General features: G+C 39.7%; 1 protein-coding gene across 1 annotated transcript in view; it reads right to left on the reverse strand.

Annotated features, from left to right (window-relative positions):
* Nucleotides 1–16120, reverse strand: part of LAMA3 (laminin, alpha 3) — a 113594-nt gene that overhangs the window by 72280 nt on the left and 25194 nt on the right. Inside the window, 11 exon segments of the mRNA XM_010006910.1 lie at nt 1356–1369; nt 1683–1788; nt 2848–2900; nt 4264–4363; nt 5233–5279; nt 5799–5936; nt 7371–7505; nt 10136–10270; nt 11103–11240; nt 12692–12754; nt 14561–14692. Coding sequence (XP_010005212.1) covers nt 1356–1369; nt 1683–1788; nt 2848–2900; nt 4264–4363; nt 5233–5279; nt 5799–5936; nt 7371–7505; nt 10136–10270; nt 11103–11240; nt 12692–12754; nt 14561–14692 — 1061 coding nt within the window.

Below are 16120 nucleotides of genomic sequence, written 5' to 3' on the forward strand. Positions count from 1 at the left end.
GGGAAAGAGCAAAAGTTAAAAATCCCCTCAGAAAAAAAAATATTATAAAAGGTATGAGAAAATACATCTTGATTCTGCTAACTGAACACCATTAATGACTCATTTCCTCCTTATCTAGCCCGTCAGACTCCCTCAGGCTCACATGTTCACACACATGCATAAGCTGCAATTATTTCTGCCTTTCCCATGTCTGTGGTTGTTTTCTTTATTTCTTCTTGGAGTGTGACAAAAGCCACTTTTTAAAAAAAACACAAGTAGGAAGCCATGCCACAATACTCAGTTTTGCAGAAGAGCCATTCAAATGTTTTGCTAGTAAGTTAAAATTTCTACAGCAATGTCGCAATGAGTAATTATTCCCAAAAAAACCCAAAACCAAGGAACATAACCTAATTTACAAAAATGGTGAGATGTTATTTTTCAGAGTCTGGTATCCCTATATTTATTTTACAAAAATTGCATACAACAAGAACATATGTATTTCTGTAATAGCATATGCATATTCTTAACCAGTACTGGACAACAACATTGAGTGACTTTCAGCAAGAGACAGGACTTGTTGCACCTAGTAACAAGGCATAACATATGGTGTTAAGTAACAAGTACATCTAGGCTAAAAATTTGAAGCTGAATTGAAAAGTTGAAAGTTCTTAAACACATATTTACATAGTAGTGTAAGAGCATCCTGTTTTCTAAAACAGGTTAAGCGTTTGTAATCTCACTGATATAAAGGGTACTTAAAGTATCTGACCCCTTTGTGAAACCAAATCCCTTTGGTTAGCTCCTTGGTTTGCACATTAGGCATGATACAGCAGCCAGTATTTTTAACTTTGCACACTATTAAATTATTATTGGAAGTACTTCAGTGGTTTAAAAAGAACTATCTTGCATTAACTCTGAACAGGTACAAAGCAGACTCAAGTCAGTGAAAATGCTTTCAATAATTTTAGCAAACCTAAATGTACAATGGGGGACAAGGAGGGAAAGAACTGTTGAAGTAGGCCTGCATCCCTCAAAACACATGGCAGAGCAAATATCCTTCAGAAGAAGGACCACTTTCTCTACACACATCTGGCTCTGCTTCAAAACACATGGAGCCCTGGGCTAAAGCAATACATGACTATGAATATACTTGGAAAAAAAACCCAACAACATCAAGCTAGTATATTTCAAATTTTTATTGCAGCAGCAGACCTTAGAAAACTGCTAAGCAGAACAGAGAGCTACCACTCTTACAGGTCATGCCTGCAGGAAAATCAACCATTCCTGGCCCCACAACTCAGAAGAAGGAGTGAGAGGATGAATGACTCTCAGTTATCTTATTTGGTAAGATAACAGCTTCAGCAGCACCTGGCATGATCACACTAACAGGCTTTGACAGAGAAGCCTCAGAGTGGTGGTGGTAATGAAGAACAGAGGAAGACAAGGTGAAGGACAATAAACTCCAAGAGGAACACTTTTCCTCATGTGAGCCAGCCATAAAATGGCTGGGGACCATCTGTCTTGTTTTCTCCCTTTGGAAGGCAAAAGAGCAGTCACAAGGGCTACAAGCAGCAGTGTGAAATGCTGTGCACTTGAGTGATCCAACAAATACACCCGCATTTTCAAAATGCAACCTAAGGAATTTTAAGTACTTCTGTGCCAAGTGCAAATATGCTACTAGAGATGCCTTTTCCGCATCTTACCTTGGCAGCCAAAATAATTCTTGTTTTTGAGGGCATAATAACCAGCTTCACAAGCGTCACAGGAATCTCCACAAACATTAGATTTGCAGTAACAATGCCCATTCTCCTGTGAAGAAAACAATTTCATCAGAGTGTTTCGTCACCCCCTTCAGAAATTTAATCTTTCAGTACTTTGAATTTCTTCTAATTCTAATGAGGAAAAACATTTTAATCTCAACACAAAAATATTACCTGGACATAACTTCTGTCATTTATAATTTTCAGTGAACATATTGTCCTGGTTTGAGCCAGGATGAAGCTGATTTTCCTTTTACTGATATTTTTTTTCCCCTTCAGTAAGCTTTCCTTTAACTAGTAGCAGAGTGTTCCAACTAAGAGTGATAATGATGGAATGTTTTTCTAACTGCTGGGTCTCCAAGGTCGCACCTTCGCTCTGCTGGCTCAGACACTATGGGGAGATCTGTGACCCCCCGTAGGAGGCTGAGTTAGACAGACAGCAAAACTGGCCAGAGATATTCCATTCCATATATCTATGTAAGCTCAAAGGAAGGTCAGAGATCACAGAAGACAACTTCCTTCCCTCTTCTTCCCTTCTCTTCCATCCATGGCCGGTGTCAGGGGAGGGCTCCGTCCATCCATCACCATCGACCCCCAGGTTCACGCTCTCCTGACCCTCATCACTCTCCGCTTTCTCCAGCAGCAGCTCTGGGATTTCTCAGGACTGTTCCCAGCTAAGGAGATGCTGTGGGAGTTGCTGGGGGTGGGGGAAGGTGAGAGGCTTTTGCACATACCTGAACATATTTGTATATAATTGTATATATTTTCTTATATCATTAGTGTTCAGTTAAAGCTGTGTAGTTTAGTTTTCAATCCAGCCAAGTCTCTCTCTTTTTCTCTCTCTCCTTCCCTACTTGCATGGGACAGGATTGAGAGAATTGTTGTAAAACCTGAGTCAAATGGTGACAACATACCAGAAAATACATAAACTCTCCTTAGGATGTATAAAATTCCTGCATAGAACTGTTCCTTTGCTGCATAAAACCAGTCCCTTTATGTGCAAAAGCAATAACCGGAGCTAAGATTTCTACTTTAGCAAATGTTACAACAGTCTATCTTTACCAAAAAAAATCAATTAAATTAATTTTTTCTTTTAATTTTGCTTTACCTGCTGACATTCTCCAATTCCACTTAGTGTTCCACTCACATCACACTGGCATGCTGCACAGACGAAAAAAAGACAATCTGCATTTTGTCTTTCCAAGGTACTTTGCAGGTAAAAAATCCCCACCACCCTGAATGTGCAGTTTTGAGTCATAGTGCCATAAGCTGCACTTTCCTCTGGAAGGTTCACAATGGCAGATGGCTACTGGCACAAGGTGAGAAGAAAAAAAGCAAAGGAGAAAGAATATGGACTTCTGTGTATGTGTGATTTACTGGTGTGTTTTTAAGTGTTCTAACTTGTGTTTAACAAAAACAGTCTAATGTTGGACTTGCAATTGTTTCCTTTCTTAAAAAAATTCAAACAATTGATGCAAAACTGTGCCTTCAAGCCTGACCTGCAGCTCCTTTTCTTCAGTGCTTGCTTCTTTGGGACCAGCTCCACTCTCTGCATGAAATATAAATGAAGCAAATATTGCAGGAAGGAGCTATGATGGCCTAGAGGTTTGATGAAACCCAGTATTGGGTGACTGAAGGCCAGGTTGCATGAGGCTTTGTGCAACCTGGTCTAGTATGAGTTTCCTTGCTTGTAACAGGGAGATTGGAACCTGATGATCTCTAAGGTCCCTTCCAGCCTTAACCATTCTATAAGATGAATTACATGAAAGTTGCAGTAATTAATATTTGAGGAGACATTTAGGATTATTTAATTAATTAAAATTAATTAAAATTAATATTTGAGGAGATATATGTGATTTAGACTGTATAATACTTGGAGATTTACAATCAATGTAATGATATTGATATCAGCCCATATCCTCTCTATGTGGCTGTTATGGTGGAACCTGCTGGAAAGGAAATAGTTGGGGACAAAAAGATCTCTAAAGATTCCTTATCTCTTTTAGTCTTTAGAATTATTAGCTGCCTGAAAAATATACACTTGCTATTAGCAAACATTGAAAATTGCAAACAGATGGGTATTATATAGATATAAACCATAATGGATTTGTCACACTCTGAGGCTACAAGAAGGCGTTTCATTCTTACACAAGCTAGGAGATGATAAGTGAAAGAGCATCTTTTTCTCAAAACAATGAGCCAAATTCTGATTTCTGTGCTAAGGGCAGAAATCCTGTGTCACTCCAGTAAAACTGCCATGGGACAGTATGAAGTACACATTGTAACTCAGTGCATGCCTTGGCCCAGCACCAGCAAACACTCATAAAATTATGGCCTAATTTCTAAAAGTAACTGCTGGTATCATGGGTAATTTGGTGTTGCAATTAAGTAGTGTGAAAAAACATGCTGTTAACAAGAGTTGTCAAAGTCACTGAGCACCAAATATTTTGACAGTGAATAAGGATTACTTTCAGAAGAATTTAACACATTCCATAAGTCAAAGAAACCTGTCATGAAGCCATACCTGTACATCCCTCAGGGTTTTCTTTGGCCAGGTTCCAGTACAATGGTTTGCATTTACTACAGGTAGGACCCTCAACATGCTGAAGACATTTACAATACCCCTAATGACAGAAAGGAATTAGTATGAGTTCATCTGTTTCATAAAAAACATACTGCTCTTTAGTATTAACAAAAACCTAATATTATTTAACCGCTCAGACTTCTTAGATTTTTCTGTCTCATAGTATCAGCACAGGATCACTCCATCCTGTGTATTTTTTCCATATCTAATTTATTCTAAATGGATGCACTTTCAAATTCTTTTAGAACCTTATTAGAACTGCTCAAAACTATTAACTGTTTTGCAAAAAGTATAAAAACAAATTTCCTTAATATTCCATAGTAATTCATTTTTATATTTGTTCCTTATTTTATTGGTGGAAGACACACACCTGTATACATCAGCCTACCATAGATGCCTCTTTCATCAGTCAGACTTACTCTCTAGGTCTTAGCTCTGCATTTAGCAATGACTGTGATTCCTGGTAATATGTCACTACTAATAACCATCATGATATTAATAAAAACAAACAAACAGTGAAACATCAACAGTTACAAAGAGATAATATTTTCAATAATAATTTGATGCTGTAATGGCCTGTTGCAACCCAGAACCAGAATGTCTTTGAAACATGCATAGGGCCATATGCATATCTGTATGTATATATTAGTGCTCTATCATAGCAAGACAACCAATATGCATATTCCATATATAAGAGATAAAAAGCCCCACCCTCAACAGCCAATTGCACTGGCATGATCAAAGAACAAAACACAAAGTTTATTTCCACTCCTACTCTGCAAATAAGCTTGTGCAATTGTTTCACAGTCTAAGAGCAGGCTTCAGGACTTCAGCAATGAAGAGAATGTGTTCAGCCAAGGCGTGTGCATTATTAACATGTACTGTCAGCTGCAGTGTTACAATACTTACGGAATGAGAACCAACGCTACCTGAAGGGTCACATTCACTGTTGACACCTTTATGAAATTAAAAAACAAACACATTAAAAGATATTTTGAAAACAAAGCTGTGTAATGCAGTAGTGAAGAAGTACAATGTAGCAGGTGTGAGTTTGAAAGGACTTTTTAATAGGGTTACCTTGGAGGGACTCCAATACTTTAAACTTCAAGGCTGGCAGAAGCCTTTAACAATGATTTTTCAAATGCCTATTAAGTCTGGTTTAGACTGTTTGGTTTGGGATGCAAAGTAGCCACTTAGAAAAACACAGCACTAACCTAAAGAACTAAAAGATGTTATCTTGAAGTTCCTGTGCCATCATCCAAAACAGGCTTTAACCTTATACTTCACTTCATGAAATAACATACAGAACGACAAATAAACTCATCTAACACTTGCTCAAGGTGTGTTCGTCCCTCCCCATCCTTCAGGGGGTTTCTATAGAACCCTGCATGCAACAGACTGCCCTGGGGAACACCCTGCAACAAAAGCAGGGGCAATCCCAACCAGAAGGGAGGATTGTCCCTCAGAGGCATTACCTCCACAGTAGGGGAAGCTGCTGGCTGCAGAAAGACACCTGTCGCACCGTCGCCCCGTGACACCCGTCTGACAGGTGCACTGCCCTGCTGCGGGCTCACACGTGCTGTGCTGGGAACCCTCAGGAGAGCACTGACAAGCTGTGTAACAACAAACCAAGACAGGTTCACCCTGAAGGTACCAAGCAACAACCTTCCAAACTTATGTACTGTAGAGATTTTGAATACTATTTGTCTAGAGTGCTTTTGATTTTTCTTTCCAATAGCTCCGGTAGCTCACAAGGTTCTCTGTAACTCACAAGGTCCTCACACCTCCTTGGAACCTGTGAGTTTGAGTTGACACTGTTTTCTTCCTCTGCTCCTGACAGAAACAGGTAGGATTATCTGGAACAAGAATACATCTCTCTTCCTCAAAATCTTTGTCCCATTCTATGAGCAGGCTTGGGTTTGGCTTTCTGCTTTCTTGATCTTCTTAAGATAACAGAAAGCATGGGGTAACTTCTGTAATTAGACATACATTTCAAAATATGATGGTGAAATACAGAATTGAAAATTATATGTCCATCCCACCTTCAGATCTGCAGACAGAAGAGGTCAGAAGGAAGCTTTGAAACACACCATGTAACAATCTTATTGTTTCAGATTCCTACATAAGGTCTAAGTTGAACAATAATTTACACATAGGTGGTAAATAAGAATAATGCCACAAAAAAGAACAAACGTGCTACAGCCTATGGGATTAGCTTTGTTCAGATAGAGTCTAAGGGTGCAATGGTTAATGTTATTTAGTTATTTTAGTAAAGTACTTGCCAGCCTCCTAAAAAGAGAGAACAAACTTATCACATTCTTTTTTGCTGTGATTGTGGTGATTAGTAACAGCAGAATTCTGAGGAAACATTCCTTCTTTAGCACTAATAATCACTTGACTTCTAGGAAAGAGCAGGTCTGTTCATGATGATCAAGAAGCTTATTGATTTTAGTGACAGAGCCTGCAGGTTTCGCTCTGCTTGATGTGAGAAACCTATATGCACATTCTGGGTCTGATCAACTGATCTACATGGGCAGGAAAAACTGTTGCTATGATGTAAGATTAGCAGAGTCAAGCCCTTCTAGGATTTGTGGTGCAACATCAGCACCTGTCAAGAGCACACACTAAAAGTTTACAGGACACCACATTAGAATATCAGAAGCTCAAACCAGTTGAAACACAGCTTAAGCTATGTAAGTTAAGTGAGCCAGAACTCATAAAGGTAAATACCCATTGCCCAGCCTAAGCTTTAGATTTCATATTTTAAAAGAGAGATACAGCTTCACCAAGGCCAAACATCACCATGCTCACATTAATTCAACTAGCACAGGAACAGCAATGATGTGCCAGGGAGAACTACCAGTCTGTGCCAGCCAGAATCTGTGCCTGGATCTTCCGTGCTATTGTTGCCAGCTTTGCATAGAACAAAATTACTGTGGTTACAGAGGTAGTTTTAGATTCAAATACCTCAGAGAAAAATTATTTTCTTCCATATTGCAGAAGCAAGAAGGGAAGCCCCAGCAAAAGGAGGAAAGGCTTTTACTCACGCAAGCAGCTGGGATAGCTGTAGTAACCTGGAGCACACTGGTCACACCTAAGTCCAGCGTAGTTACTGTGGCACAGGCACTGACCTCTAGGACCACATGTATTCTCCATTGAGCCAACACCATCACAGTTACATTCTGCGTAGAGGGAAAAACAAACAAACAACTATCCTGACACATACCTGTCTGATCCAACAGTTACTTAAACCAGACTTTCAAAAAAACGTTACCTTTGAATGTAAAGCAATCATGAGGAAACCAGACCATTTTACCATCAAAAAGAAATATCCTGAAATAGATACATATACCATAATTGCTTCCTCAACTATTGATAATCAGGTTCTGACTGCAATTCTATAATGTACAGTTTAGAGATCTAGCTTGATGCCTAAAAAACATGTGTAAGGATCAGAAATCTATCTTACAGTGGAAAGCACATCACATGAGAGAGGTACTTAAAATCTTCAAAAAATAACCCCTGAGAAACAGCATCCACAAAGCCAGGCTAGGTTTAATGAGTAACAAGAAGCTTATTAGTAATGATGCACAAGCATAAGTTCATGATGCACAAATAAATGATACAAAAGGTAAAAACTGTTGACATCTTACTTCTACAAGCTGGCAAGCAATGCATTGCAAGAATCTGCACTAGGCATGTTATCAGACTAAAACAAAAGCTATTTTCAGACTGTAACAACAAACTCCTCTTGGAGTTACCACTCTTTTAGGCTAACAGCTCTCCCACAGACAAGATGTACTATTTAACTGAAATGATGGTGGACATTACACAGGGTCACACTTTATAGGTACACAAACAGGAGCACATCCACGAATGCCACCTGTGCCAGATACAAGCTGAAGTGCTGCAGTTAATCACTTGGATTTTACGACTGGCAGAAATACAAAATAAACACTGTCTCTCTGTTCCATGTTCATGTTCCTTGTTCCCCCTTTCAGTTCCTCTTTCTGCTGCAGCCAAGAACATCTGACTTTGCCATATTTACTTCAAAGATGCCTGGAAAGATGCAGGGCTTGCTAGGAAATTAGTGGAAGAGAAATACAAATACTGAAGCTTACAAAAACATCACCTACACTAGAGTCCACCACCAGCTGATTATTATATTGCATTCTCTCCTCATTTTAATAACACTGCTTTGTCTAAAGGCTTTATTTTGACATCTCTCCTACTGAATAAAGCTTCTATTGAGTTCAACAAGGCAAGACCGGAGATCAGCTCTAGCTGCAGCAAACAAAAAATTACAATCTGCCTCATTTCTGAAGATGACAACTCCAAACAGGAGCAGCAGGCTGGGCTGCTCACTTTCCACCACAGTTTGCAGCATGCTGCATTAGATTAAGTTTAAACCCATGGCAGCTTGTTTTAACAGAACAAGCTGTGAACTGCAGCAGTTCTGCATCATACCACTGACTGTGTTCTCAGCTATTTTTATCCACTGTTTACAATTTGGTTTTGCATGTGCTTTTGAGCTTTCCTGTCTCTTTCCAGCCTTTAGTGTTAAAAGGTCAAATATTTCCAATACAGATTTGATTTGCTTTAAGATTGCAACTTGATTCAGTCCTCAAAAAGAAAAGAAAAAGGTTAGAGTATTTTCAAACCACTGAACAGCATGTACCAACACAGAATCCTGATTTTATGTTTTTCATTAAGAAATGCTAATCTAATCCAGAACATAAAACACAGTCATGTGGTATTTTTTTTATTTCACCGATTGTTTGGTACCACAGCGTGTCTTTGCAAGGTCATAAAGGATTCTGTTGTTTACTGACAGGACACAAACTAGCATGTAAGCCCAAAAGGAAGAGGCCTTGCTATAGCCAGAAACCAAAAAGGATGAGAGAAAAGAAAGTCAATAATAGTGTTCTATATAAATCTTGCGAAGCTGTACAAAAGACATTCCAGAATTCAGCAATACAGAATCACAGAATGTCTTGGGCTGGAAGGGACCTCTAAAGGTCATCTAGTCCATCCCCCCTACCATAAGAAGGGACATCTTCAACTATAATAGATTGGTCAGACCCCCTAAAGCATGACCTTGAATGCTTCCAGAGATGGGGCCCTCCACCACTTCTCTAGGCAACCTGTTCCAGCAACCCACCACCCCTACTGTAAATAACTTCTTCCTGATACCCAATCTACCCTCTTCTAGCTTAAAAATATCCTATGTTCTTTCTCATTGTAAAAGTCACACAGGATTAAGACAGACTGAGAGAGCAGGTGTTGTTCAGCCTGGAGAAAACTCCAGGGGGACCTTATAGGGGTCTTCCAGGGGCCTATAGGAAAACTAGGAAGGGACTTTCTACAAGGGCTTGTAGTGAAAGGACAAGGGGTAATAGCTTTAAACTGGAGAAGGACTGATTTATATGAGACATCAGGAAGAAATTATTTCCTGTAAGGCTGGTGAGATGCTGGCACAGGTTGTCCAGGGAAGCTGTGGATGCTCCATCCCTGTAAGTGTTCAAGGCCAAGTTGGATGGGGCTTTGAGCAACCTGGTCTAGTGGGAGGTGTCGCTGCCCATGCAGGTGGGTTGGAACGACATGATTCTGAAGGCATCTTCCAACCCAACCCATTCTGTGATTCTGTGGTGAAAGGCCTCTCTCTCACTCACTGCAAAGGCAGGTGAAACCCAGGGGCCAGGTAGAACTCGATAGATTTCTCATAAACACACAAAACCATTATGATATTTAAGGTACCTGAAAAGCACTCTGCTTGCCCATTTGATGCTGCACATGCAATTAGCAGCCTTACCTTGACAAGTAGGGAATGAGTAGTGGCCAGGCTGACAGGTGTCACACTGAAGTCCAGCTACCCCAGGGCGACAAAGACACCTCCCAAGAAAATCGCAGACTTCGGGCTGTGTACCCACCAAATTACACTCACACACTGCAAAAGAGAAAAGACATTTCACAGGCAGCCTCTGCACAGGCTTTCCTTTCATCTTTCTGAAATTGGGGAAAAAAAAAAAAAAAAAGCAACCTCCTGATGCTCAACATAATAAGAATCTTCTTATCAGATTTATTTTTACTTGTAACAGCTTTTATTGACTGCCCGCATCAGTAATAATTCAGCAAGGGACATGTCAATGCAAGGCCAAAAGATTCTGGCTCAAAGTAACTACTGGGTCCAGTATCAGTGTTGCAGCATGACACTTAGCCTGTCCCCACTTGGAGTCTGATTTATCAATGTTAAGTGGTATGACAACTACTGAAAGTAGTTCCATCTTTTTTAAAGACTGAAATTAAACAATTTGTGGCTTTAATTTACTATCTCAGGTGGGAGGGCTTAATAAAATGGTTAAAAAGACAGTGCATAGATGGTTAATGAAGTTTAAAACCTGTCAGCTTTCCACCATTGATTAGAAAGGATACCTTAGTGCAAAGTGAGTTTGCAAATTCAAATTAAATGCAAATTAGTTTTTTAAAAAACATGGGTAAGTAACAGAAATGTTCCCAAAGGTATCCTAAACTTCATCAATGTTACTAAATCCAACCCCAAAATGGATCACATAGCTGTATGACGTAGTAGGCAGCAATCAAGGAAATAGGGACATCTTTAGGTACAAACCTCCCTTCCACACATTTTTCTTTTTCTTTGATGCCTGAGTTTCGGGAAAGCCCCTTAAGAACACATCTCCATGGCAAAAGAGCTTTATCCCTCGGTATAAAACTTGGGTCTGTATTTTGGATACACTCGTCACAACTGAACCTTGGCTTACCCTGGCAGAAGGGGTAATGAAAATACCCAGCTGTGCAGGTATCACAGGAAAATCCCCCAAATCCAGTCCGACATCTGCACTGTCCGGTGTTCCCATCACAGTCACCACCCAGCACTCCGGCGCCATCACACTGGCACGCTGAGGGGCACGTTTGGAAAGAAAATGTTTCCACATTAGGATTTTAAAGTTCCTATTTCACTTGGAAGCCAAAGGCCAGGATTTACATCAGAGCACAGGCCCCAAGCATCAAAGAAAGTACAGCACTTACGCAGACACTGGAGGCCAAAATACCCTGGCTTGCAGCCACCCTCTAGTCACAACCAAAAAGGAAAAGAAAAAAGGAATAAAGTTAGTGCATAAATCACACAACGCCCCATATTTTTGCAGAGAAAAACAGATCAGTGCCTAGTAATTTTTATTCTTGAACCAACAAAACTATCTGTATGACCCGTACATACAAATCTAATTTTATAAAAAATACTACTCTGCAATGGTGCTTAGTGTGCCAGCAAAAATTCATGACTTCTACAGGCACAGAAGCTTCCACTCAGAGGTAGCTGCCTTTCTTATGCCTTCAGACTCAGATGCTACTCGTTGAAAACGTAAATAGCTCAAGATCTGGTCTCTCCTGTTTATGTTTATTCATTTTCTTCTTCCTTTTAAAAGAAAGTGAGAGAAGGGGACATGTGACAGAGCATACCCAGAGGCTACCGTGGATGCTGTACAAAGGAGGTAAATTAGCACAGGAGAGTGAGGCTTTGTGGGCTGGGATGGCAACTGCAGACACTTTGAAGAAAACAATGGGTGCTTGTAAATACATACATGGATTTGTACTGGCTGCTTTTGTCTAAGTGTCTGCTACATTCACAGAAGAAAACTCTTTCAATTGCCAATATAAACTCCAGTTCTATTAAAGCTAACAGAAATGAAGCGGAAGAATGTTGGTTTTAGGATATGAAAGAGGTTTTAAGGTTATTTAAAGCTACTAATACTGAAATGCATTACAAGTGTGTATGTGATTAAGCACTAGCTGTGACGATGCAGTATAAGAATATATTCTAAAAAATATAAGCCCACTGATGGAATAATTGAATGAGTTTCAGGCAGCTCTGCAGTGGGGCAAATAAGAAATATGTAGCTCTCTTTAAAAATCAAAGCTTTTCACTGCCAAGAGCAATGTACAATTTGCCAGGTGCAAGAGGACAGTCTAAGCAGCAGAGGCCAGGTACCCTTAATAAAGAGATTTACACTGCAAAGCAGATCACAAGTTGTATATGTCAAAGTCTTGATGAATCTGTTCATAAGAGCACCAAAAAGATGGTCAGCCTCTTCTGCAGATGTTTGCCAGAGGCTGGTCAAACTTACTTTGATCCATAACTCTTTCTCAAACTAGCTTACTAAACCGTTCAATACGGACATGACAGTATAATGAACTTCTAGCAAGAAAAAAGGGTCTCTGAAAGATAAAATACCAGCAGTGCCAAAATTAATACATAAATCTCCACAAATGAGTAGGGCCCACCGAAACTGAAAAATAGCAACACGGGGAAAAACAGCTAAATGGGCAGGGGGTTATGCCAAGAACTTGCCAATTATGTCACCAGCCATGGCATCTCCTGGATTTGGAGAAGTAAAAGGATATACAGGAATACCTTTAAAACAAAAGAGAAAAAAACCAAAACAAAACAAAACTAATTAAGTGTCTTTGAAACACAGTTATTTCACTAAAATGACAATCTACAAAGTAATCTCCTGTCAATACAGAGAGCATAACATTCACATTAGTCTAGTAACCAACTTCAGCTTAGTTTCCTTTCAGTTAGTAACAGGGTAAGAAACATTTTCCTTTTATTCTCCAATTCAGGTACAAACATCTGTTCTTGAAAGAACATTATGAAAAGCCGGATATCATTTGTAAATGCTACCGGGTTGCTTTCTCACTCCTTACCTTTCTATACAGAAAGCCTTGTCATGCTAGACAGTGTTAGGAGGGCTACCTAGGGAGCCCCATATTTATTTTACACTTTCTGCTTCCAGCTGAAGGTCCTTCTCCTGATGTGGGCCATTGTCACTCACTGCCTAAACTGCCAGAATTTACAACATGTAATTTACAACAGAATTTACAACATGTACGTCACACCTTGGGTGCTTTTTATTTGAGAACAGGAGTGGGAAAGACATCCCGACAAACTTTCCTCCCCTAAAACGGGATCCAAAGTTGATGTGATACAAAGATCAGTGGGATTTAGATCAAGGTCTATCTGATCTAAAATGCTGGATTACAAACAAAAAGATAAAGAAAATTTTATTATCTAGAGTGCACTGTACAGGGAGGATTTATTCTATCACAGTCAGTGAATTCAAACAACATTCCATTTTCCACACTATTTTTGTCCTTTATTTTATACTGATTTCCATCTTCTTCCATTTTTATCAAGTAACTGTTTTAGTCAGACCAAAAATCTTGCCCCAGAACAACCTGTTTTATTTGCTATCAGAAACACACTTCTGAGGGCACAAAACATCCCATCAATGCATGTTTAGGCTCTGATCATGGAGTGACAAGCTTTTATGCAGCAAACACAATTTTGATGTTACTTTATTCCTCAGTTATTTTATATAGAACTTATGGGGAAAGCACTTAATTTGCTCAATTTCCAACACTTCATTTTAATCTACTTTAAAGTAAAAATTTAATTTGTAATTAATCCACAGCACTAGATAGCATTCTATTAATATTTTCAATACGCAGAAGCACTTGGTATTTGTACCATGTTGTTCTTCTCTAATATGCTTCTTTTATCTGAATTTACAAACACTTTCCCACTCCTTAAAAAAAATCTCAAACTGGAACCCTTCCTTTGACCACCCAAAGTCCAGCACAACCAAGAGAGCATGGCTGAGAGTCCTATGGTCTGCCAGGAAGGCATTTTCAACATTATGTAGGTGCTATTTTAGAACTATTTTAAAATCATTTCAGAATCCACTGACAGCCCTGAAGCTTTGTTTATCTAGGATGCAAGTTCTAAATCCTAGGAGGTGTCAAAGAGAATACATAACCATTTTCTCCCCTGTCTCTCACTACTGTCACGTTCCACTTCACAGTCCAAGTGGTCTTCACATCTAAAGATCCCGAGACATGTTTAAACAATTTGTCCAGGACTTTAGGACTCAAGCTCATGACTTAGTAAGAGAGAGGCTATAGTCTCAATGAAGGTGTCTTAAATGAACTCAGAATTGTGAGAGCTCAGCATAATCTATTTGATTTTCAACTGACCATTGTTCTGTAAAATAAACCAGACTCTCTTCAGTATTATGACAACTGATTATACCAGAATGTGTAAACATGTGAACTTGAAATGCCAGATGTTTTAACCAAGTCAAATGTCATGAAAACATCTAATTATTTAAAGCACATTTAAAATAGTGGAAAAGAGGAAATTTATTTGTATACTTACGGACACAAAATGGATAATCATAGAATCCATCAGCACAGTATTCACAGCTTTCTCCCTGGAAATTCTGCTTACAGAAGCAGCGGCCAGACCCTTCCTCACAGCCCTCTGCATGCTCCCAGTTACAGCTGCAGGCTAAGTAAGTATCAGCAATTAGGCACTTTTTTGGAAAATAATCAATTTGTCTTTTACAGCAGTGCATAATGGCATTATAAAAGTATTTCATTTGCAGTTGTGAATGTCTCATTACACAAAGAATTAACATTTGCACACTGTAACACATTTTTCAAGTACTCTGTATCACCAATTAATATTTGTGGTATCCCTCAGTAGCAAGACCTGTATTTTTTCTTAGTGTTTATTTTTACTCAGAAGCTGAATATTACTGCACAGCACTGCAGTAACTATCTTTTCTGTGGCTTCTGCTCATCTCTCCCCACAGTCTAGACTAAGCAACATAGTCCACCCACCTTCTCTTACATACCACATGCAAGACTATGGCAGCACACCAGGGTTCTGTTGGCCTCCCATTCATGTAAATGCCCAAACACAACAAACTGCAGCTTCCTCCGAACTGTCAAAAGACTCCTTCAGCCTGATTGCAATTCAGCCCTTATCTCTTATTCATACTCAGTTCTTCTTTTAAAAATATTCTACTAGGAATTACCTTATTGCATTATTTACTAGTCACTAGGTTCAGCACTGCATAAAATAGAAGCGAACCTTGTGACCTTTTGAGCTACAGAATAAAATTTTCAAGTGACCAAGAGCCAAAGGATGCCTCACATATACATCAGAGAGCTAAGAGAAGCAAGGTCACAAGGCCAAGAGCTGACAGGCTTCCTAGAGGTCATGCCACCTCACTCTGGGGTGTGTAGCAGCATGACAGGCTTACACAACCCTATCTCCTCAGCAGCCTTTTTTGTTTTACTTCCTCCTATCTTCCATCTTTAGGCTCACAACATCTAAGCTGAGAAGGGTCTAAAAGGGTCTAAAGCAAAACAGAAAGTCAGTTGCAGTTGTTCTTTAACATATTTTGGCCACTCTTTCATTTTTCATCTCCAAAAGATCATAGAATCACAGAACTATTCAGGTTGGAAAAGACCCTTGGGATCCCTGAGTCCAACCATCATCCCTAACCTACAAAGTTCTCCCCTAAACAATATCCACCAGTACCACATCCAAATGGCCCTTAAACACATCCAGGGATGGTGACTCAACCACCTCCCTGGGCAGCCTATTCCAGTGTCTAACCACTCTTCCTGTGAAAAAAGTCTTCCTAATGTCCAGTCTAATCCTGCCCTGTTGCAGCTTGAAGCCATTCCCTCTTGTTCTGTTGCCAATTGCCTGTGAAAAGAGACCAGCACCAACCTCTCTACAATGACCTTACAGGTAGTTGTAGAGAGTGATGAGGCCTCCCCTCAGCCTCCTCTTCCCAAAACTAAACATTCCCAGCTCCTTCAAGCATTCCTCCTAAGATTTATTCTCTAGGCCCTTCACCAGCTCTACTGCCCTCTTCTGTACTCGCTCCAGCACCTCGATATCTCTCTTGAATTGAGGTGC

Source organism: Chaetura pelagica, unplaced genomic scaffold (genome assembly GCF_000747805.2).
Source record: "Chaetura pelagica isolate M959 unplaced genomic scaffold, ChaPel_1.0 scaffold109, whole genome shotgun sequence".
In the NCBI taxonomy this organism is placed as follows: domain Eukaryota; kingdom Metazoa; phylum Chordata; class Aves; order Apodiformes; family Apodidae; genus Chaetura; species Chaetura pelagica.